This window comes from Spermophilus citellus (genome assembly GCF_964194105.1).
Source record: "Spermophilus citellus genome assembly, chromosome: 13".
NCBI lineage: Eukaryota > Metazoa > Chordata > Mammalia > Rodentia > Sciuridae > Spermophilus > Spermophilus citellus.
The window spans coordinates 4,996,277-5,018,610 of NC_138193.1; the positions used below are offsets into that span (position 1 = coordinate 4,996,277).

The following is a 22,334-nucleotide window of genomic DNA, read 5'->3' on the forward strand; positions in this document are numbered from 1 at the left end:
TCTGATTTTTTTCACAAACTGCTTTTGAAATTCCATTCATTTCCTATACATATTTCTTTCCATTGTCTGACCTTGTTAACAAGGTCACGCTAAAGAGGATTACTCTGGATTCTTTCATAGTCATTACATATATCTCCTTTTCTTCAAGGTCCGTTATCAGAGCTTTGTCAGTTTCTTCTGGTATCGGTATTGTCATATCTCCATGATTCTTCATGATCTGTTGCTTTGGGGGGAACTTTACATTTGCGGAGACAGTCACAGCTTTTGATCTTTGGTACTGACCGATCTTCACTATTCAGTCTATCTTAGGATTCGGATGGGCTAGCTGACAACTCAGACAGGTCGACTCCGGAGCAGTATGATCTAGTGGGGCAGGACCACTACTGTGCTCCATGGTCTGAGGAGAGCACTGCCTGGATTCTGGTCAGACTTTGTGATCGTCTCTGATCAGGCAAGGTGGCAGGTTGTCCTCCATGGCTGGGAGGTACTGTTGTTTGGAATCTGTAGCTGGTAGGGCTATGTGACAGGCTCCAGGGACAGGTGAGGTCTCCGGGGGTGCTGGTTGTCCCATCAGAGTGCACAGAAGTAAAGGCTATATATGTAGCCTTGACCTTGTCTCAGGGCCTACGTCAGCCCAAGCAGAATAACTGAGGCTTGGTTGAATAACAACTGTTCAGTTGCTACCCTCTAGCCTGGAGGAGGCTCAAGGAGAGTTCTGGGGCCTGGCTGAGTCCCTGTGCTTGGAGTTTCTTAATTATTTAATGACTGATAAGTCAGAATTAAAGGAAGTTATTCAAGAAATTTTTCTCCATATTTTTCTAATTCTAGATATATAATGAGAAAATAGCTTGGGCATAGACTGTTTATAAATGATAATTACATGTAACAAGACAACATTTTTATGATTTCATTTAAATAAATCTTTGACACAATGCAAAATTACAACGCAAGACAGTGGGAGAATCTCTTCTGAGGCGGTCTAGTGTACCAAGATATGGGTTACTTTTGTGACCTACTATTAGTAGCATTGTGCCCTGAATAACATTTCCATTTGTGGTCCAAGACCATCCCTGTCATATGCCAAATTCATTTGCCACAGTGGTGACGTGGCTTTCAGGTAATTTCTGAACCTTGTGCTCCATGGAAATTTTACTTATGACTTGCCACTTCTTCTTTTCATTTCCTTTTGGTCTACTTTGCACAGTAAGTGTTTCATGGTAACTGGCACTGTGTGACTTAGTGCCATGGAGAACTGGAGAGTGTAGTGAAACTGGCTAGACCCAGGCCTGGAATTCCAGCAGCTCAGGATGCTGAGACAGGAGCCTCATGAGTTCAAAGCCAGCCTCGGCAAAAGCAAGGCACTAAGCAACTCAGTGAGCTCCTCTCTCTAAATAAAATACAAAATAGGGCTGGAGATGTGACTCAGTGGCTGAGTGCCCTGGAGTTCAATCCCTGGTACCCACCCCGCCTCATACACACACACACACACACACACACACAAAAGTGTTTCTCAGTATGGAAGAAATACAGATAATTTAGCTCATATTTTTGAAAGCTGTTTCCAAAGTTTATACATTGACTTATTCAGTTGTCTCATGGTGAACATCTTCCACAACCCTGGACAGTTTCCTAGACACCTGTTCCATACATTAATTCACTAGTTATCTAACCAATGCTAAATCAGAGGAACTCTTTCTTTCTTTGTTCTGAACAGAACATTGATGCAGCCAACAATTGTTTTTGGCTTTCAGTAGCCCATAACAAGGCTGAAAGACCCAGTGAGCAGGTCTTTTTCATAAGAATTATAATCAAGCCCAGTGTAGCTGTGCATGCCTGTAATCCCAGCTGCTCAGGAGGCCAAGATAGGAAGATTGCAAGTTCAAAGCCAGCCTCAGAAACTTAGGGAGATCCTATCTCAAAATAAATAAGTAAATAAAATTTAAAAGGGCTGGGGATGTGTTTCAGTGATTGCTGGCCATTGGGTTAAATTTCCAGTACCAAAAAAAAAAAAAAAAAAAAAAACTCAAGCAGTTCACCCAAGCAGTCTCAATTTCATGATCATAGAGTAGAATTTGTAGCTCTTTGTCTTGATTTCACATTTTAATCCTGTTAAATGCTAATTTGTTGGTTTTACTTCATCATTGTATGTGTCAAGGAAATGGAATGCTTATTTTAAATTCCAACACAGTAGCTAGCATTCTCAGATTTGTAAGGGCCACAGATGAAATATGCAAATATGCTATGTGATCATTCAAGCCAGGACAGAGTTTTCAGTGGCTGGTTCCAGAGGGGGTCCTTCCAGTTGCATTTGTCCATGAATCCACTATTATGGAGTATTATTGCTTGATCAACTGAATGGCACCAAAATAGCCTATCATTCAGTCCACAAGTATATTTTGTTTAACAGGGAGATCGTTAAAGTATTTTCCAAATTATACACTCCAATGAAAATATGGTGTGCCCACTCTGTCTGTCTGAGCCTCTGGTCTAAGTATTTAATTATAAATGAAAATGAGATGATTTTGATGTGATCGCTGTTAGTGAATACAAATTGTCTTATACTAACCACCACTTAGTTCCTTTTGTAAGTAACAACAAGCCATCAATTTAATAATTCACTCAAGACCCTGGCTAGAGATTGACAACTGAACCACCATCAGTAATTTCCATAATATGTCATTTTTGCAATTAAAAGATAAACATTAGCCTAGAAGGTAAGTATAATGTTGTCATATGATCATGCAGATACACTTAGCAAGAAAGAGCAGCATAGGCAACAGAAACAGAAAAACCGAAGGTATATTAGTGAATGCTGAGAAGCTCTGTGCCAGAGAGTTCTTTGTTGTATAATTAGGATTAGACTAAAGAGAAGGCTGTGGGTTGCTCATACGGTATCCTTACTGGGAACTTGTTGATGTTTTTGAACTTGAATCCTGATCCACAGAAATAGAAGTGGGAATCGAATGAAGGTGGCAGATACCAAAGATGTTTTCATGGAATAAAAGCAAAGATTAAATACGTCAATCAAAATATATTCACAGTATTTACCAAGTTAGAGAAGTAGAAGTTGGTTCAGTGAGAGATGTGGCAGAGAAGGGGTGCACCCACATATGGGCACTGTGAGTCTAAGGTGAGGAGCATGCCAAACACAGAAACTGGAAGTCTATGCTGAATTACAGGAGAAATGTAGATCCTGGGAGTCCTCCCAGACCAGGTGGTGGGAGCCCTGGTAGGAACACAGCTGTGTCGCCCAGTTCCAGGCAGCCCAGTTCCTGGGAGCAGAGCCATGTTCCTGGTACTCCCTAATGCTCAGCGTGTGTGGTTGCACTTGATGGTATTAGAGCCTAACTTACAGGCATTTTGCAGTGCTTCTTGGTGTCTTCATTAATTTTTTTTTCATGCCTCAGTTCTCTCTAGGACTTTTTGCCACTGTCTACACAGATTCACAGTGTAGAATGGCTGTTCCTCCTTCCATAGATTGTTCATGACTGTTTCACGCCTGAGAAAAACAAAGAATTCCCTGCACCCCCACCTCAGCCTCTACCTCTCCGACAAGGATCTCCTGTCATTGACTTATTTGATGAATTTCCTGTCATCCTTGGCATAAATTCCTTTTTCCTAATTTCTTTGTCCTTTACAAAAAATAATAGATCCACTTTGTCATTACCACCCTCCTCAGGGCTCAGCTGAGGTCCTATTCTTAGCTCTGCATTTTCTTTCCATTACTTTCTCCTGTGATTGACTCTAATTTTTTTTAATCACCCTGCTCTCTATCTTTTATCTCTGAATTTCCCTCCATGCTCTTAACCTTGCTTTTGAAGTGTTCTTGATCCTTGAGATTACCTGATAAATATTTAACCTGGTCTGTCCCTAGCTCTTGCCCTGGATTTTCTTCCTCTCTGTAGCTGCCCCACTCTGACCAGCCTGGCCCTCCTCTTAGACTTCCTGCCAACCTCCTGGGAATTTTTTCTTGGGCCACAGGAACCACACCAGAGGCTTGGCATGGGTTAGCCCCTGATTCTCTCAGTCAACAGGCAAAGTAGAAGGGAAAGACATCAGTGAAAACATGAAACTCAGAGTCAGAAAAATTTTAGTTTATTCTCATTTCTCTCACTTACTAGCCTCTTTCTTACTTAAACTTCAGAACCTCTGTTTTCTCATTTATAAACTGAAAGAAATGGAATCGATGCAAACCAGGTCAGAGGGTTATCTGGAAAATCATATGTGATGATACTTGAGAAGGAATCTTTATAATCTATAGAAAACAGGGTCTTATATTTTATCATTTGTGGTGTTTTCTCTTTTCTTTCAACTTTAGTTATGAAAGGTATGCTCCTGGGACTCTGAGTTGGAAACTGGAAGGCCATGTATCATAGAAGCATTATTGTGCATGGAAGTCAGAGGCTCCAGGGATATGGGTGCAGCAGTACTCAGTAACTCCACAAGTATTAATTGAACCCCCACAGTGTCCCAGCCCCTGTTGATAGAGAAGTGATTATTATAGTCTTTGCTTGAATTTGCAAGAGCTTCCATACCTAACTACAAGTGCTTTTACTAAAACTGTCCCAACATATGATTCTTCTACTTGAAAACCTTTGTTTCAAGTACACATGGATTTATTTCCACATCCTTTACAACAAGCTTACAATTGCTGTCCCACTTGACATGTGCTAGAGAAACAGAACAGACATATCGATGCTCATCGTTCATTGGCCTTTTCCATTTGGACTTTGCTGCTCATGTCCATCCTGTGCTTCAGATGTTTGCCAAATGACACATTCAATGGACTGATTGCTTCATATCTTCGAAGGCTCTGCATGGACTCAAGGAAGTGTCCCTGCCTCCTGTGAGCTGGGGCAGGGCCACCCAAATGCTCCCTGTACACAGTGCCCAGTACTAGAGAATGGATCACCACTCAGGGCCTGAGAACCTGTTGAGAAAAGGAACCTGTGTCCATTCATCTGTGTCCACCACTATCTATATATCTAAACACGAGGGCTGCTTTCAACAAATTCAGAGAGGGATATAAGTAATCATGTACTTAGTACAAATGGCCCATGCATGGAAATGGTGGTTCATGCCCACTGCTCTGGGGATACGAAGGGACCAATTCTGCCAGAGAGAATTGGTCCCTTCATATCCTCAGAGCAGTGGGCATGAACCACCATTAGGTTATGTTAGGTACGGAAGCTCTTGCAAATTTATCTCTAGGGAGCCACTGCTTGAGAATGAGCTGTAGCACACTCAGTGGTAAAATGTGGTGGGAGAGGTTCAAGTGCAGGAATCAGGGAAGAGCATGGTTATATAGTAGATGCAAGTGGGTTGGGGGGAAATAACAGCAGGAGACCAGATAAGACCATGATGAGTTGTAAACTTTATCCTAAGGGCCAGAGGGAATCACCGAGTGGGAAGAGACAGTGATAATTATATTTTAGTTCTTTCTTTACTATGGATCCACTAAGAATTAAGTAATTGTCTCTCAGTTTTCAGTCATTCATTGTGATATTTATGTAAACCCATTTACTTAATACCTTTAATCTAAAATTTATTGTTTTATCAGAGGTCAATTTATTATTTTTTAATTTTTTTTATTATTAGTTGTTCAAAACATTACATAGCTCTTGACATATCATATTTCATACATTTGATTCAAGTGGGTTATGAACTCCCATTTTTACCCCATATACAGATTGCAGAATCACATCGGTTATACATCCACATTTTTACATACTGCCATACTAGTGTCTGTTGTATTCTGCTGCCTTTCCTATCCTCTACTATCCCCCCTCCCCTCCCATCTTCTCTCTCTACCCCCTCTACTGTAGTTCATTTCTATCAGAGGTCAATTTAAAGAGAAAACTTTATATTTTGCTCTCACTCACAGAAAAAAAAATGATCACAATTCATAAACACACACACACAAATGTTTTTAAAATATTCATTTAGATAACATTCCTTAGAATCCTGTAAGTTTTCTAGAATATTCTCTGGGAAAATACTAGGTTTAAAAAACCCTTTGTGGGTTGATCATGTTTGTGTTCCTCAGATGAACACATAAAGTTCTTAGGAAATGCTTCTTGTTTCACATAAGAACCTTTTAACACAATGTCTTCATGGACCGTGGGATATAATTATTTCAGACTGATCATCCTCTCTCTGGTTCAAATTTATGAAGATTTTCATAGCTGCCATGGTTATTAATAAAACTTCTCTGGTTTAAAAAGAAAGGTATTTAATTTTTTTTTTAATCTTTTGCCTTAGAATGGAAAACTCCTTTCTGCAGAAAAGAGCAGCTCAATTTTAGTGGATGATACCTATGTCTATCACCAGGGCACATACGTGTGTGATTACACTCAACCAGATCCTGCCAGCTTGAGTACCATCAGAGACGTTGTTCAAGTGATGACCATTGGTGAGTGGGATTTTTCTTATAAGAGTTGAGATCAAAACTCTACTTGACTAAATCAGATTATCTTCATTTGCCTTGTTGATTTTTTTTTTTCCTTTTAGGAAAACAAAAGGGATAGTCATACACTTGTAAACATTAAAGCTTTGAGTGTGGGCAAGAATCAATTTTCCCATCAACCCAGATCCCATCCCCTAAGGAAGGCTAAGTTCTGAACCATTCTCAAGATGTCCCAGATTGGGTTATCCATTCATTTCTCCTTGATTTGCTTTGGTAATAAATTTGAAAGCACACTGAATGTGTCACACACAGAAGCTTTAAGCAATATCTGCATGTCTATTACCAGTTTAACATGTGTTAACGTTTATCCACATCCTTAAAATCTTCTTCTTTTTCTTTAAAGAAACAAAGCATTGTAACTACAGCTTGAGGTCTACACCCTCATCCCCTGCCATGCTTTTCTTGTCCCTGTGTAGTCACTACCTTATAATTTATGTCCTTTGCATTGGTACTTATGCTGCATATGTATGCATCTGTTAATAGGATATTGCTTTGTGTTATAAAATGGTTTTTGTGTCATAAACACATAGTATTACACCAAGGTATCATTTATCCCCCCTCATCAGCAATGAACAGATTCTCATTATTCACAAGTAATATTTAGTTTTATCAGAATTTTTTGGTTGGTATCAAGTGATGTTTCCTTTTGTTTTTTTTTCTTCTGATTTATACTTCCCTGACTAATAATGAAGTTCAATATCTCATCTTATGTTCATTGCCCTGTTGGAGTTCTTCTGTGGCTTATCTATTTTTGCACCAAATTCCCACTTAGGTCATTCTTAATAGATCTGAAAAACTCAGCACCAATAAACTATAAGATATAATTCATTTAAAGATTTACCTATGTGCTTAAAGCATAACCGAGTCAGTCACTAATGCTTTGGACCCAAGATCCTCAGACCCATTGACTCAGCTGTTAGTAAAGACACCCATCAATTATACTTCCTCTACTTTCCCTGTAAGATAAAAGACACATGGAGCTCACCAGGACCTAGTTAAACACTCTTGACTATCCTTGGCCTTCCACCTACATCTACTTCAGATCTCTACCATTTTATTTTGTGTCAAATTTCTCCTTAGAAGAGAAGGTGGAGCCAGGTGCAGTGGCTCAGGCCTGTAATCCCAGTAATTCAGGAAGATCAAAAATTCAAGATCAGCCTCAGCAACTTAGCAAGACCCTAAGCAACTTTGCAAAATTGTGTCTCAAAATAAAAAGGGCTGGAGAGGTGGCTCACTGGGTGAGCACCCCTGATTTCAATCCCCAGAACCAAAAAAACAAACAAACAAATAAATAAATAAACAGTAAAAAAGCAACAATAACAACAATGAAGAGAAGTTGGCATGTAAAGATCCTACTTTAATCACTGTCTCCTCCATGTGATGTATAAATGTTTTCACTCAGGCCTCAAATCATTCTTCCAAATTCTCCATGGCATAATCTATTTTTCTCTTTTCCAAAGGACACCTTACAATATGTGTTGTATCTATCTTAATCAAACTTTCTCTCATCAATCCTGTCTTCTTCATTAAATCATTTATTCTGATTTCCACTCATTCCCACACAAATACTTCTAATATGTGTCAGTCTTGGAACTAAGGATGCAAGAATGAGAACTTGGACACTTTCTCTGACTTCCGAAAATCATATTGTTTTGTGGGGCAGATGGATAGGAAGAAGGAGACCAGGATGCAAGGTAGTGGGAGGAGGGGAGCAGTAGGCATACAGGGGTGCTCACCAGACCCAAACCTGGGTGAGCAGAGTCCCAATGAAACCTGAACAATGGGGTCAAACGAGTCCAACAGAAGTGGGAGAGGCACCCTTCCAAGCAGGGGGAGAAGCATTTGATGTGCTTTAATGAGTCTGGAAGTTATCCAAGAAACAACGGAGAGCCGTTGGGGGTGTAAGTGGGAGGGTGCCATGAGCAGACGTGCATTCAAGATGGATCACTGTGCCTGTGGTGTAGGAAGTGGATTTTTGAGGACAGGAATGGGAGGCAGAGAGGAAAGTTCAGAGGTTGCAGTGATGAAGTAAGGACCTGCTGAAGGGGACCCCAGTTGGCAGTGGCAGTGGGGATGGAGAAAAGTGGATGGATTCCGAAAATATTTAGAAGGCGTATCTGAAAGGGTTTGGCAATTGAGAAGCAAGAGGAGAAAAAGAAGAGCCAAGGTCACGGGGGCCAAGCTTTAAGCTGGGCAGCTAGGTGTGTTTTCTGTAATCCACTGAAGTTGGTCCCAGGAGGGAGAGCAGCAGTTCTGATTCATGTTCTTAAAAGATGCCTCTGATTCCTTAGAAAACTGGGAATGGAACCACTCTTTGACCCAACTATCCCACTCCTCAGTTTATACCCAAAGGACTTAAAAACAGCATACCACAGGGACGCAGCCACATCAATGATTATAGCAACACAATTCACAATAGCTAGACTATGGAACCAACCCAGATGCCCTTCAGTTGATGAATGGATAGGGAAACTGTGGTATATATACACAATGGAGCATTATGCAGCATTAAAAGAGAATGAAATCATGGCATCTGCAGGTAAATGGATGAAGTTGGAGAATATCATGCTAAGTGAAGCCAGCCAATCCCAAAATATCAAAAGCCAAATGTTTTCTTCGATATGAGTACGCAGATACTTAATGGCGATTGGGGGTGGGGGAGCATGGGAGGAATGGAGGAACTTTAAATAAGGCAAAGGGGAGGGAGGGAAAGGTAGGGGGCAAGGAGGTAGGAATGATGGTGGAATGAGTAAGACAGCATCACCCTAAGTACATATATAAGACACAAATGGTGTGAAAATATTCTGTGTTCAATCAGTGTCTTGAAAAATTGTGCACTATATGTGTAATATGAAATAAATTGCATTCTGCCATCATGTATAACAAATTAAAGTAAATTATATATATATATATATATATATATATATATATATATATGCCTCTGGTTTCTCTATGAAGAGACTTCGTAAAGGTAATTAAAGTGGTTAAATTTGTGAGTCAATAGAACATGATGGAACATGATTTTTTCTGTGTGTGTGTGTAAGAACATGATTTCATGTGGAACATATTTTATGTGGATAGAACATGATTTTATGCAGAAGGCAGATAAAAAAGGGAAATCAAGAACATTTTAATTCTCTGATCAGGATAAATTGGTTAATGATAACATTATTTAATAAGTATAAAAGAGAGAAGAAGAAGAAAGTCTGATGATGAAGTTAAATATTAACTTGAAAGGACTTTGAGTCATCCAAGTCATGATGAAAAATAGGTATTTGGACCCTCCAGCCTGGAGATGTTAGGGCTGAAGGCGTGGAAGTGAGACTGGTCAACTTCACACGATGTCTAAAACCAAGGAACAGGGTGAGATCTAGATCTGAACCCTGGAGGATTGCTAACATGTAAAGAAGTGGCACAGAGGAGGATTGGCAAGGGGGTATCAGTGGAAGAGAAGAGAGAACAGCAGAAGAAGTGAACTTGGTAAGGTAGCAGAGATACCAGTTTGGGAGCCAAGATCTTTTGTAAGGAAGAGTCCTAAGTGTGGACTTTACTATCTGAAGAGAGCAGGAAGAGTGAAAGAACAGTAGGAGATCTGGGGAGAGAGGCGATAGTCGGCAGAGGCACAGAGGAAGGGGAACCTTCAAGGACACGGGGGACTAAAGATTGAGGTTGAGGGTGAGTAGAGAGTGCAGAGACATGATATCAAGGAAGAGCGGGGTTCTCAGGGGGATGCCTGCCGTGGGCAATACTGCCCACCAGGAGAGTACATATGTCACCCAATAGACTTAGATGAACTTCAGCCAAAGCAGATTCAATGGAGCAATGAGAGAAGAAATGAGACTCCATGGCAGGTGAGGGGGAGAGGAAACCATCCCACAAAGCCCTTTCCTTCCCTTCTTGGGAAGGAAGAAGAATGCATCAGGCAGGAATAAGGGGAGGTATTTTCCTTCCCTCTTCTTACTTTAAGTCAGAGAGACTAGGTGTAGGCAAATACTGATGAGAAGAAGCCGAGAGAGAAACAGAAGGAGAGAGGGAGACATGAAAGATTCAAAGTTGACATGAATTAGGAGGACGCTCTGTGAGAATCAATATGATGTGGAGAGTAAAGGTCATGACATTCCCTTGACCAGGAGAGAGGACACCTTCAAGAGGAAGGCTGACAGTGGGGCCACCTTTGAAGTTTTGTGGCAGGAAGATGAAGAATACCATGACCAGCAAAAAGCCGGACTCTCCTTTGTTTTGCAACAATCCCTGAATTTAAGGAGGGAGGGAGTGCACACAGATCTGCTTAACAGTTTCTCCCTTCCATTGAGTTTTTCAGGCAAAGCATATTAAAAGGGAATCTAGTGGTAGAAGATCAACATGGGGCGACATGTCTGCAATGGGTGAGCAGCACTAGGGTGGAAGGAAACGTTCCCGGGCAGATGTGGATTAGTCAAGGACTAATGTTTTGATGACACCCATATCCCAATGTCACAATCACTTCTGTGGGCAAGTTTCACGTGGAAACCTGAGCTCCTAGACTTATGGATCATGGATACGATTTGAAGGGGGAGCACTAAAACATTGAGGACCAATCGAAGGACCCCAAATCTTCAGCAAGCAGGCCTTCAGAATTCCCAATGCAAATCATGATTTTTATTTTTGTATTTTTATTTTTATATTCATCTTTTAGTGGAAGACACTAAATTCAAGCCAGATATTCTGGATCCCATCCAGGACACACTGGAAGTAGAACTTGGTAAGCTCATCCTTGTTATCTTCTTTGAATGACACTGGGCTTCTAGAGCAGGTCTAAATGATTAGGAAAAGAAGACTAGGGTTTTGATTAAGCAGAATTGGGTATGAATCTTAACTCAGGTCTGCCTAGTTCTGTGACCCTGCACAATCACTAAATCCTCCTAAGATCCAGTCCCTATATCTGCTAATAGGCATCATAAAATTGATTTTACAGGGCTTTATTGAGTATTATAGAGCAATGGATGATAAACGAATGGTGCATTGCACATGATCAATAGATTTTAGATTCTCCTAGGAAGAAGAGGTTATACATGTGGGTTTTGTTTATTAATATACCACCTTGAGTGGCATTACCCTTATAAATATGATATTTGGTCTTTACAAGAAATATAGTGGAATACTACAAACCCCATGCAAACATATTACAAAATGGTGTCATTTGTGGGGTACAGGGGAAATTGACATCCCCCGTTTTGTCTCCTTTCATTTTGTCAAGTTCAATAACACTTATGTCTTTTCCTAAAGCCAAAGAATGGATACGTTTAACACCAAATGGTTTCTTTTTCAATAAAATATGTGCTCTCTTAAATACTGATATAAGATTTGTCATTGTAGAAATGTAGAAAGAGATACTATGGTATAAGATCACTGGGTGGCCATAGCAGCGTGTCCTGAAGACAGAAATAGTGACAGCAATGCAGGAAACATTATGAGAATGGGAGAAAGAAGAAAGAAGAAAGATTAATTCCAAATACGTAGTCAAGTTACATATGGCATGAGTGAACTTTAAAGCATTATCGGTAGGAAAACTTTAACGTGCAAAAATTGCTTTTCAATTGGAGGCCCTGAGCATTTCCTGGTTAAATATTGTTTGAGGCAGAGCATTTCTGGATATTCCTTTTGGAGATGGTAGGTAGAAAGAGGATAGTCTAATAATAAGAATGCCAATCCATGGTACCTTATTCATAAAACACAGCTGAGTATCTAAATAATCTCTTCTTTAAATTACATGCTATAGGAACCTCATGAATGTCGTTTAATACGCAAACATTGGTTAGTAAAATATTCTTTACTGATGCACATTGTATTCTATAGTGGTGTCGAAGAACATGCTGGTCACTAAAACTCTCATTTCCCTGATGTCTTGCTCAAACCACATATGACTGTGTTCATCTTCATGTTGAGAACAGACGGTAAAATTTTTGAGATATGAGTGTTGCCCATGAGAGACGAACACACAAGGACCATTGTGTTTCTTAACGAGATGTGTCAACATTTGGTTATTTCTGGCATACAAGCTTTCTTCTGCCAATTGGGCAGAAATTGTCTCCTGGCCACATCTTCCTCCCCATCAGGGGACAAAGCTTTCTCATATTCTTCCTTCCTATTTTCTTGGACTTGTTTATTGTCAGGAAAGTCTTTAACTCTTCGCTGCAAAGCACGATTTGGCTTCGAAAAGCTCTTTAGACCTGTGATAAAGTGGTACATCCAAGATGCTGACCGGGAGTGGGAAGCCCCAAATTCTGAGAAGAAAAGGTAAGGAAAAGAGATAAGTCTTTGCAACCTAGACTAGATGCTTTCACCCTTAGAAATTGCTAAAATGTGCACAGCTGATTATATTTAGTAGGCTAGACACTATTACCAACTAGTGGAGAAAACAAAAACACAGAGATGCATTTGTATGCTCATTTTAGACCTGAGGCCTTGCAGATTCTGGTGGGGACATAGGATGAACCAGTCATGCATAACAACATTTTGGTCAGTGAAAGACCCGTATGTGATTGGTACCATTGAGTGACATCAGAGCCACCTTAGCTTGTGTTAAGTACACTCCGATGCTCCTGCAATGATAGAATCAACTCAGCTTGTCATTTAGTGATGCATGAGCGTGTGACAGTGTTTTGCTTTTGTTCTGGTTTTGCTTTTGGTGCTGGAGAGCAAATCCAGGGCCATCTAGCATGCTGAGCAAGCATGCTACCACTGCGCAACACCCTAGACCTTCAAGTGGTTTTAAAGCTTACTTTAGTGCAACAGTTTGATGTGGCTGCCTTAAACATCAAGGTATCCAGCAGACAGACATGCTGAGTCAGATTGCTGGAGGAGAAGTAGCACATCCAACCAGTGCTACGCATTCAATTTGCCATGAGTTCAGGGATCCAAATTTGCAGAATCATTAACAATCGGGAAAGTATCCAGAGGAAATAGCCCCATAATGCAGAGTTTGGCAAAAACAGCACACAAGATATCTGAAGCCATTTAACCTGAAAGAGAAAACTCAGAGGTGGGTTATCTGTGTTGAAATACCTTTATGTGAAGTTGGACTGTGCTCTCTGGAGCACAAAACCCACATCAGTGGACAGAATTTACTGGTGAGAGAGTTTAACCAATAGAAAGGGAAATTTAGACATTCAAAGACATTCAGTGCTTCAAAAGCCTACAGTCTTTTGAAGAGTCAAAGGGCTTGAATAAAGCCATGTTCAATTAGCTCTGTTGCTAGACGATGTGCCCCTCAGTTTCCCCAAATCTTACCCAAAGTAAGAATCTATGTATTAGTGTTTTCTTCTAATTTTTAAAACATCTTAGTGACCAAATGTGATATCAGTTTGAAAAGCACACATCATTACAAAATGTTAAGAATAGATTTTGGTAAGAGAAATAGAATTTAGCCAGAATTTCTTAGATCAGAGAAGTCATGGGGTCCCAACTTAGGCTGACATTGCATTAGAGATCAGAGGGATGGCGTGTGTCAAACAGAACTTGATTTGCCTCGGATTTGAACCTGTTTTCCACCTAGTGGCAATGTGAACCTGACCCGCTGTGAGCCTCCCTCACTGCCTCTGTAACCTGTGGATAATAACCTCGCTTTGCCAGGTCACCGTCAGGGGCAGATGCAGTAGAGGTGACGTGTTCATCACAGGCTATGGCAGGCAGGAAGTGCTCAGTGATTAAGAGGTGGTTTAGGAGGCTCACAGCAATGCAGTCTTAAACACCATCGGCATCAAAAAGACTTCATAAGGTGAAGACAAGAGTGAAGACTGGTGATTCTAGAGCATCCAGATTGTGAATAAATGCCTGAACTCACAGCTTCCGTGACGGGGCAGCAGGGCATGGATCAGCGGTATGACCTGTGACTCCTCATCTACCTGCTGGGCCTGTCTATCCTTGGCCAAGTTAGGAGGCTCATATTATTACTTTTAATGTTATCCTTAAATTATTGTTATTATCTGTCCTCCAGGGAAATTCTTGGAGTAAGGAAGGTCAGATGAGGGCCCCAGTGAGTTATATCCTAGTGCAAATGTACAGCAGAACCAGTAAGTTACCCAAAGAATGGGTCTTCTCTGTCCATCTCCTGTTCTTCTGGTATCTTCAATTATTGACACGACCCTCCTCTTGAAAGCCAAACTGTTGACTGCTGACAAGAGTCACACACACTGTCACAGTATGTCGATTTGTGTCACTGATCTGATATGGAATTCTCCCTCGTTTCCTAGTACACAATCCACTGTCAAGGATGAAGTTATTGAATGTGTTTTCTCCTTGGAAAACCTCACTCAGAGAGATCTTAGTAGAAAGTATGTTTGCTTTGCTCAGAACTCAATTGGGAATGTCACCTGGACTCTCCAACTGAGGGAAAAGAAAGGAGGTAAGCCCAGGAGGTAGACCCACTACAGGCAGCTGCTTTTCTTTGTGGGGGTAGGTATTTTCTTATCGAACAGTGATAATAGGATACTAATGAACATTTCTTAGATGCCAGACACTATTTTAAGCACTTGGCTGTGTTACCCATTTAATAACCTTGGCCAAAGCCGGGACACTAGTAAGCTGCAATATTCATTGATTCCGGGTGTGCCCTATGTGGTGGGCAAGGTGCTAAGACCAAATTTCCTTTTCTGCTTGCCTTGCTTGGCTTCCAGAGAACGTCCTGGATTCATGTTCTGATGGAGGGAGAACAGAGAAGGGGAAGAGTCATTTTTCTCAGTGTTCAGAATGATATTTGTGTATCAGAGGTGGTAGCGATTTAAGCAGCTAGAGTAGAAATTCCAGGCAAGAAGCGGAAAAATGGTTCCATACTCGGATTTCCCTGTTATCCAGGAGAGACATGGCTTCCTTTTTTTTTTTTCCTGAAAAATATTGTTGTGCAAGACACCTTTCAGGTTAAATCAGCATACTACAGCAATGCAGCACATTGATGTTTATAACACCTCAATTCACAATAGCCAGACTTTGGAATCAACCTACGTGCCCTACAACAGATGAACGGATAAAGAAAATGTGGTGTATATACACAATGGAATGTTATCCACCCATAAATAAGAATTAAGTTATGGAATTTTCTGGTAAATGGATGGAACTGGAGACTACCATGTGAAGTGAAATAAGCCAATCCCCAAACACCAAAGGAGGAATGTTCTCTCTGAAATGTTGATGCTAATCCACAACCAGCGAGCGTGGGGAGGGGAAGAATAGAAGTCATTGGATTAGACAAAGGGGAATGAAGGGAAGGGAGGAGGTAGGAACAAATCAGATGTGACTTTCCTATCATTATATACAATAAACATCCAGTGTAACTTCACACCATGTACAACCACAAGAATGGGATCCTAATTAGAATAAGTTATACTCCATGTTTGTATAATATGTCAAAATACATGCTGCTGTTACTTGTATCTTTCTTTGAGGAATGTAGGTACGTTTTTATTTATACCTTTTATGATATATCATTCAAATTTCTTGCATTATATTAAAATACTAATACAGTAGGGGTTTTTTTTTTGTCATATATATTACAAAAGAGGTTCCTGGGGTGGAAATTCCTGTAACAATAGGGTATACTGTAATCATTAGAATAACACATTATGCTTTCAAACTTAGAATTTTGGAAAATTTATATCTGACACTTAGATCTCAACAGCTTTACAATTAAGATTTTTTTTTTTGGATGAGTTTGGTAGTAATATTCACACATGTGACTTTAAACATATTCTACAATAAAATATATCAAGTTTTAGAAGAACCAAATAGCAGTGAAGAAATAGTTTCCAAGTGACAAAGTGTCACGGTGTAAAACCCATTAAGAATGAAAGATGTGGGGCTGGGGATGTGGCTCAAGCGGTAGCACGCTCGCCTGGCATGCGTGCGGCCCGGGTTTGATCCTCAGCACCACATACAAACAAAGATGTTGTGTCCGCTGAAAACTAAAAAAAAAAAAGAGTGAAAGATGTAACAATGTTTTTTAATGTAACTGAGGATGAAGAATCAATTGATAATAGGTTCAGATTTCATGTTGCAACTAACCTTTAAGAAATTATTACTGAGGTTTTCTAAAATTTTTTATTTGTGTCTAATTAGTTATAATTAGAATAGAATGTGCTTTGATACGTCATATATAGATGGAATATAATCTCTCATTCTTCTGGTTGTACACAAGGTAGAATCCCACTGGTCATGTAGTGTGTGTGTGTGTGTGTGTGTGTGTGTGTGTGTATAATGTATATATATCTTAAAAAGAACAAATTTAAAAAAAAGAAGTTAAGGAAGAGTTTCAAATTTCTTTAAGAAGATGCCCAGAGATGTAGTTGATGTCCTTCATTCATTCAGCTAATTGATGACTAGTACCAGCAAGTTCAGAGGCGTGTAAGACAAAGTTCATTCCTAGCTGGTGGTGAGTGCTGTTTAATCATGGCGTCACTCCAGAGTGCTCTACCCATTGTCAGGAACTGGGGATGTACCTGGTCTCAGGAAGTTTAGATTTTCGTTGACATGACAGTATGTGAGTGTAATTGACCATGTGCAATCAGGAGGATGCAAGTGGTTGTGTGGGAGTGTGTGAATGAAGAAGTGAATTGAACGGCTGTGAGAAGCTTCCCAGGCCCTCCCCTCAGGATCTGCCTATTCCCTGGGCTCTCTAGAGTTTACTGTCGATGGCTCCCTCCGGACTTGATTTTCGATAGGCCCAGGTTCAGGGGAGATGCTGTTTCCAGTGGCAGGAAACGGAAACAGTGCTGGGCAGGCCCTTGGTGTGGGCTGCAGGTGGCCTTGGCCCAGGAGCGCTGCTTCTGCTGCTCACCGCTCCCCTGTCCCCCCAGTGGTGTTCCTGTACATCCTGCTGGGCACCGTCATGACCCTGGTGGGCACACTGGCAGCAGGCGCCCTCATCTACATGTACTGGATTGAAATGGTGTTGCTGTGCCGAAGCTACCGGAGCAAGGATGAGACTCTCAGGGGTAAGCTGGCCCCAACCTGCCACCTGACATTCCCTCGAAAACAAGTTAGACCAAGACCTTAGAAAAGTGCCACCACTACCCATTGGATCTGTTCCCTCGGAGTTATCTTGGGGAACAATTCCAGATGCCTCCTGCCGGCCAGTAGAGCGCATGAGGGACACTCAGTGGCTTCTTCCAGATCTGGTGGTCTCACACCAGGGAAGGCTGGAGAAACGTTTTGTTTTTTTCATTCGCTGCACCCGGAATCTCATAGATGATGCTATTGTGGGGTTTGATAATCCTCTCTCTGCTAACCAACCTAAGACAATGTGGCAAATAACATCTTTGTGCCTCGGTTTCTTCATCTATAAAATAGAACAGCAATAGCACCCATCAAAAAGGATGCTGGGAGAGCCTGTGAAGGCACAGCACGCATTTACAGCGATACCTTCACAAATAGGAAACCTCAGCACCTGCTAGCAATTTTTTTCTAGAAGGCAGAGCGTTAGACATGCCTGTTATGTGTATTAGCTACGTTCATTATCTTATGAGCCAAGCAGGGAAAGATAAAGTCTGTGTCCAAAACTGAACCTAGAGATGTAGAGATCTATAAGCTGAAAGTGTTTTTGAGATGTATTTTTTAAAAATCATCTTTTTGAATGGAGCAAATTATTTAATCAATGGCTTAATTGTTTCCTTAGGCAATTTCGTACTGTTTTGCTAAAGTTTTACCTGGCTTATGATTCAAGAGCTTGTGTGCAAGAGTCACTCAACGGTGAAACTTTTCAACGTGTTTTTTCTCCTTCTGGTTTGCAAAGACCACTTTTTAACTAATCAGATCTGGAGGCAGAGCCGGGTTTTTCAAGCACAGTGATGCAGCGCCCTCTGCTGGCCAACATGATATTTTCAACAAAATGAATACTCAGAAGCTAATGCCGAACATTCAAAACGTACTCATAAAACATAACATTTGTGGAGGATCTAGGAGGTCAGCTAACACTCCACTCTCTAATTTTATTAATATGAAATTTAGTTTCCATATTATATGAAAATCCTGGTGTGCTGATGTTTCACCATGGATATAGAAGAAATAGAGGCGATTATGGTGCACTACATCTTGAAACTGTGTAGCGCTTACTGGCCAGCTACGCCTCAGAGCATCCTCCTTCCCACCTGGACCACGAGGTGCATGACAGATTAGCTTCCTGGACCTTGGCTCTTTGGCATTCCCCTCGCTTGACTCTTGGCCTTTCCTTTTCTGAGGCCTCTTAGATTCACATTGAGCAGGTATTCCGCCAAACCGCTTGATCTACCAACTATTTTGTAACAATGCTGCTTGACAGGAGTTGTGAAGTGCTGGAAAATAAACCAGTTGTGTCCCATTCCAAAGCCTGGTGAGTTAGCTTTTGGAATTTTCTACTTCATTCAGTTAGTTCTTCAGTATGTATCAGCAATCAATGTGCATTTGTAATAACATAGTCAACAGAGGCAGAAGAGACCTCTAAAATATCCTGAGACAAGTTCTATTAGTTTACTTTCCCATTTAGAAGAGAGTGGAATGGACACAAACCAGACACGAAGCACATCAGATGTATTATCTCCTGCAATACGTATCAGCCTATGAGGAGTCATAGCACCCTATTTTTGCATATGAAGATTTAAATATAAGTACAGTCATGCATCATTTTATGACAGATTCACATTCACAAATGCACTCCTAGGCAATTTTGTCATTGTACAAACATTGTAGAGTGTGCTTACATAAATGTAGAGGATATATCCTACCACACACCTCAGGTGTCAGTTACATGGCATGTGTGTGTGTGTGTGTGTGTGTGTGTGTGTGTGTATCGTAGCCTGTGATTTCAAGGGTTACGGTGAACAAAACAACATGAGATTAATCAAGCACAAGAGAAAATAATGTGATCAAGAGACCAGGCAAACAGCAAGTATGTGTGTCTGCTGCTCCTGTAACTCGACATGTTTTTTTATAGTCAGTTTTTTACAAGTAGAAGTAGCACTCCAAAATAACTACAAAAGTATAGTACATTAACACATCAACTAATGGCATGATTGTGTACCGAGTGTGACATACTGTACATTACTGTATGGGCTGTACTTTGACATATCAGGCAAGACAGCAGGTTTGTATACACCACCATCGCCACAGACACACAAGTAATGCTCTGCCCCATGATGCTGTGGTGGCTACAACATTGCAGGTGATGGGAGTTCTTCAGCTTTAATTTTATGTGTATGCAGTTTGTCACTGAAGTGTCCTTGGGGGGAGTGCATGGCTGTTAATGTGACATGAACTCTAAGGGGCTATTTTTTTTCTCCTAGGGAAGCAATGGGCTGGGTCTTGGCAGTGTCTCCCTGACTGGACATTATCACGCTGTGATGAACCAGACTTCTCTTTGATGTGTACCTAACGAGACAGAGACAGTGCAGAGGCAGAGAAAGCTCAGCGGCCCTCCTGAGTGCATGAGATTTAATCACAGGAGGCCCCAGCTGTTTGATCTGCCCCCAGCCCAGTAGTGCTTCATGAATTCGAATTCAATTGGGGCTGGACAATCCATACCACTCAATAGTGTGATTTTGAAATGGATGCAGCTGCTGGGTCTTATTAGTAGTAGTATTTCTTAAAATCCATTTTGTAAGGATTTCCCATTTGCTCCAAGCATCTGTTTGTGGTACCCTGATGGTAAAACAATGTCAATGGCTTATGTTTTCCATTGTTTCTCTTCCTCAGATAAAAAGGAATTCGATGCTTTCGTATCCTATGCAAAATGGAGCTCTTTGGAGAGTGAAGCCTCTTCAGCTCCGAGTGAGGAGCACTTGGCCTTGAATCTGTTTCCTGAAGTTCTGGAAAACAAATATGGATACACTTTGTGCTTGCTTGAGAGAGATGTGGTCCCCGGAGGAGGTATGTCTGGGGGCAGGGGGAACCACCTTTGGGAATAAAGGGCACTTCAATACAACTCTGAAGTTTTGGGTTTTTTTTTTCCTGTCATTCTTTCTGTTGGGACATATCTTCTGGCTGGTTTCATGGACCTAGATCATCTTGGGTAACAACACAGAACATGTTCCAGAGACATGCTCCCTCATCAAAAGGATCCATTTTCAGAAGGATGCTAGGGAGGCTACCCAGTACAAAGATGTCTTTCCTGGATCCTTACTGGGACATAATCTCTGTCATTCCAAACAGGAGGTCCTCCTGGTTTCTGGAACTCTACCCTCAGGAGATATTCCAGCATCCTGCCTCACTCATCTCCTGGGACGTCCTAAGACCCCGGGTAGCCCAGCCTACTCATAAGCTTTGTTTCTAGAGGAAGTGACAGTTTGGGGCAAACAGAGTGCAAGGAGAGAAGTATACAATGGAGAGTCACTAGATAGTGGAGTATATTTGGGGAAGCCAATAGAGATGATGTAATAAAAGTGCCAAAGTAGGCCATGTCCCCTTCCTCTGCAGGGAGCTCCCTGGGTGGATCTGTGAGGCTGAGGTTACTGTGACTCAAGATTTAACTTTATCAATGGCAAATCATTGAACTCTTTATTTCTAGTGTATGCGGAAGACATCGTGAGCATTATTAAGAAGAGCAGAAGAGGAGTATTTATCTTGAGCCCCAACTATGTCAATGGACCCAGTGTCTTTGAACTCCAAGCAGCGGTGAATGTTGCCTTGGAAGATCAAACGCTAAAACTAATTTTAATTAAGTTCCGTTCCTTCCAAGAGCCAGAGTCTCTACCTCATCTTGTGAAAAAAGCTCTCAGGGTTTTACCCACAGTCACTTGGAAAGGCTTCAAATCAGTTCGTCCCAATTCCAGATTCTGGACACAAATGTGCTACCACATGCCTGTTAAAAACTCTAGAAGATTCAAATAGAACCAGCTCAGAATTAGCTCAAGGATTTCCCCCCCCCCCACTTGAAAGGATTCCACAGAACAGAAACCACTGGGAGGAGCTCCAGCCTAGGGATGGCAAAGCCAGCTGGAAACGCCTTCCTCGCCAGCCTCGGGGAGGAGAGATGTGCATGGGCAGAAGGTTCACGGAGATTTACTAATTGAAAGTTGAGTGTCTTTCTGCCGGCCCCAAGCAAACTGGACAGGCACTGGAGGGAGATGGAGTCTGTGGTCCAGAGCCATTGCTCCTCTGGACTGGACAGGGGGAGAGTGATTTGTCACGCACACCCCCAAGGTTTTCCAACACTTCTGAGCTGAATCAGCAGATGCAGCTGCTTCTGCTCTGTGGCTAGGGACTGTCCTAGCTGCTGTGGACCTATGAATTCATGTCATTTGCAATCAAATAAATATATTTATTTGTTAGACATGAGTAATTTAATATCTGCCTAAAGCTTTTTCTGTTCCACGTTCTCCCATCAAGTCTGCAGCACAGGAAGTGAAAATAAAGAGATTAAAGGGACACAGGGTGGGCAGGGGTATAGTCCGTCTCTGCTGGGAGCTGGGAGCTTGTGGGAAATGACCCTCTGAGCACGTGGACTACAGGTGCATACAGGTTTGCAATGGGATGACATTCTGAATGACTCAGTGTGTCCTAAGTCACACACGTGTTTAGTGTACTGAATCTATGGAACTGCCTAGCTGAGTAGGACAGCACACGGTGGCACATTGGTCAGTTCCCTTGGTGACTTTGTGGCTGGCCCAGGAGCTACACTCACTACCGTCTCCCCACATCTCAGGAGAGGTCAGACTGCATATCGCTGGCCCCCCAAAAGATCCAAATTCAAAATTCAAAGTTTAGCTACTACAGAATAGATATCACTATTGCAACTTCAGAAAGAAAAGAAAATCACACTATGGAGGAAGGAGTCCCTTCCTTTGGGCTGACACAATATATGTCAAGATAACTTGAGTTCCTCCGTGTCTCATTGACCAGAGACCCTTAGACTGAGCTTAAAGTTTAT

General features: G+C 41.4%; 1 protein-coding gene across 1 annotated transcript in view; it reads left to right on the top strand.

Annotated features, from left to right (window-relative positions):
• IL18RAP (interleukin 18 receptor accessory protein) overlaps positions 1 to 21,295 on the top strand; it is a gene marked incomplete at its 3' end in the record, with an annotated part of 28,263 nt that extends 6,968 nt beyond the window's left edge. Inside the window, exons 4-10 of the mRNA XM_081263890.1 lie at positions 6,262 to 6,412; positions 11,142 to 11,207; positions 12,619 to 12,742; positions 14,698 to 14,849; positions 17,293 to 17,430; positions 20,162 to 20,335; positions 20,973 to 21,295. Coding sequence (XP_081120016.1) covers positions 6,262 to 6,412; positions 11,142 to 11,207; positions 12,619 to 12,742; positions 14,698 to 14,849; positions 17,293 to 17,430; positions 20,162 to 20,335; positions 20,973 to 21,295 — 1,128 coding nt within the window. The remainder of the gene's footprint in view (positions 1 to 6,261; positions 6,413 to 11,141; positions 11,208 to 12,618; positions 12,743 to 14,697; positions 14,850 to 17,292; positions 17,431 to 20,161; positions 20,336 to 20,972) is intronic.
• Between the last annotated feature and the right edge of the window lie 1,039 nt (positions 21,296 to 22,334).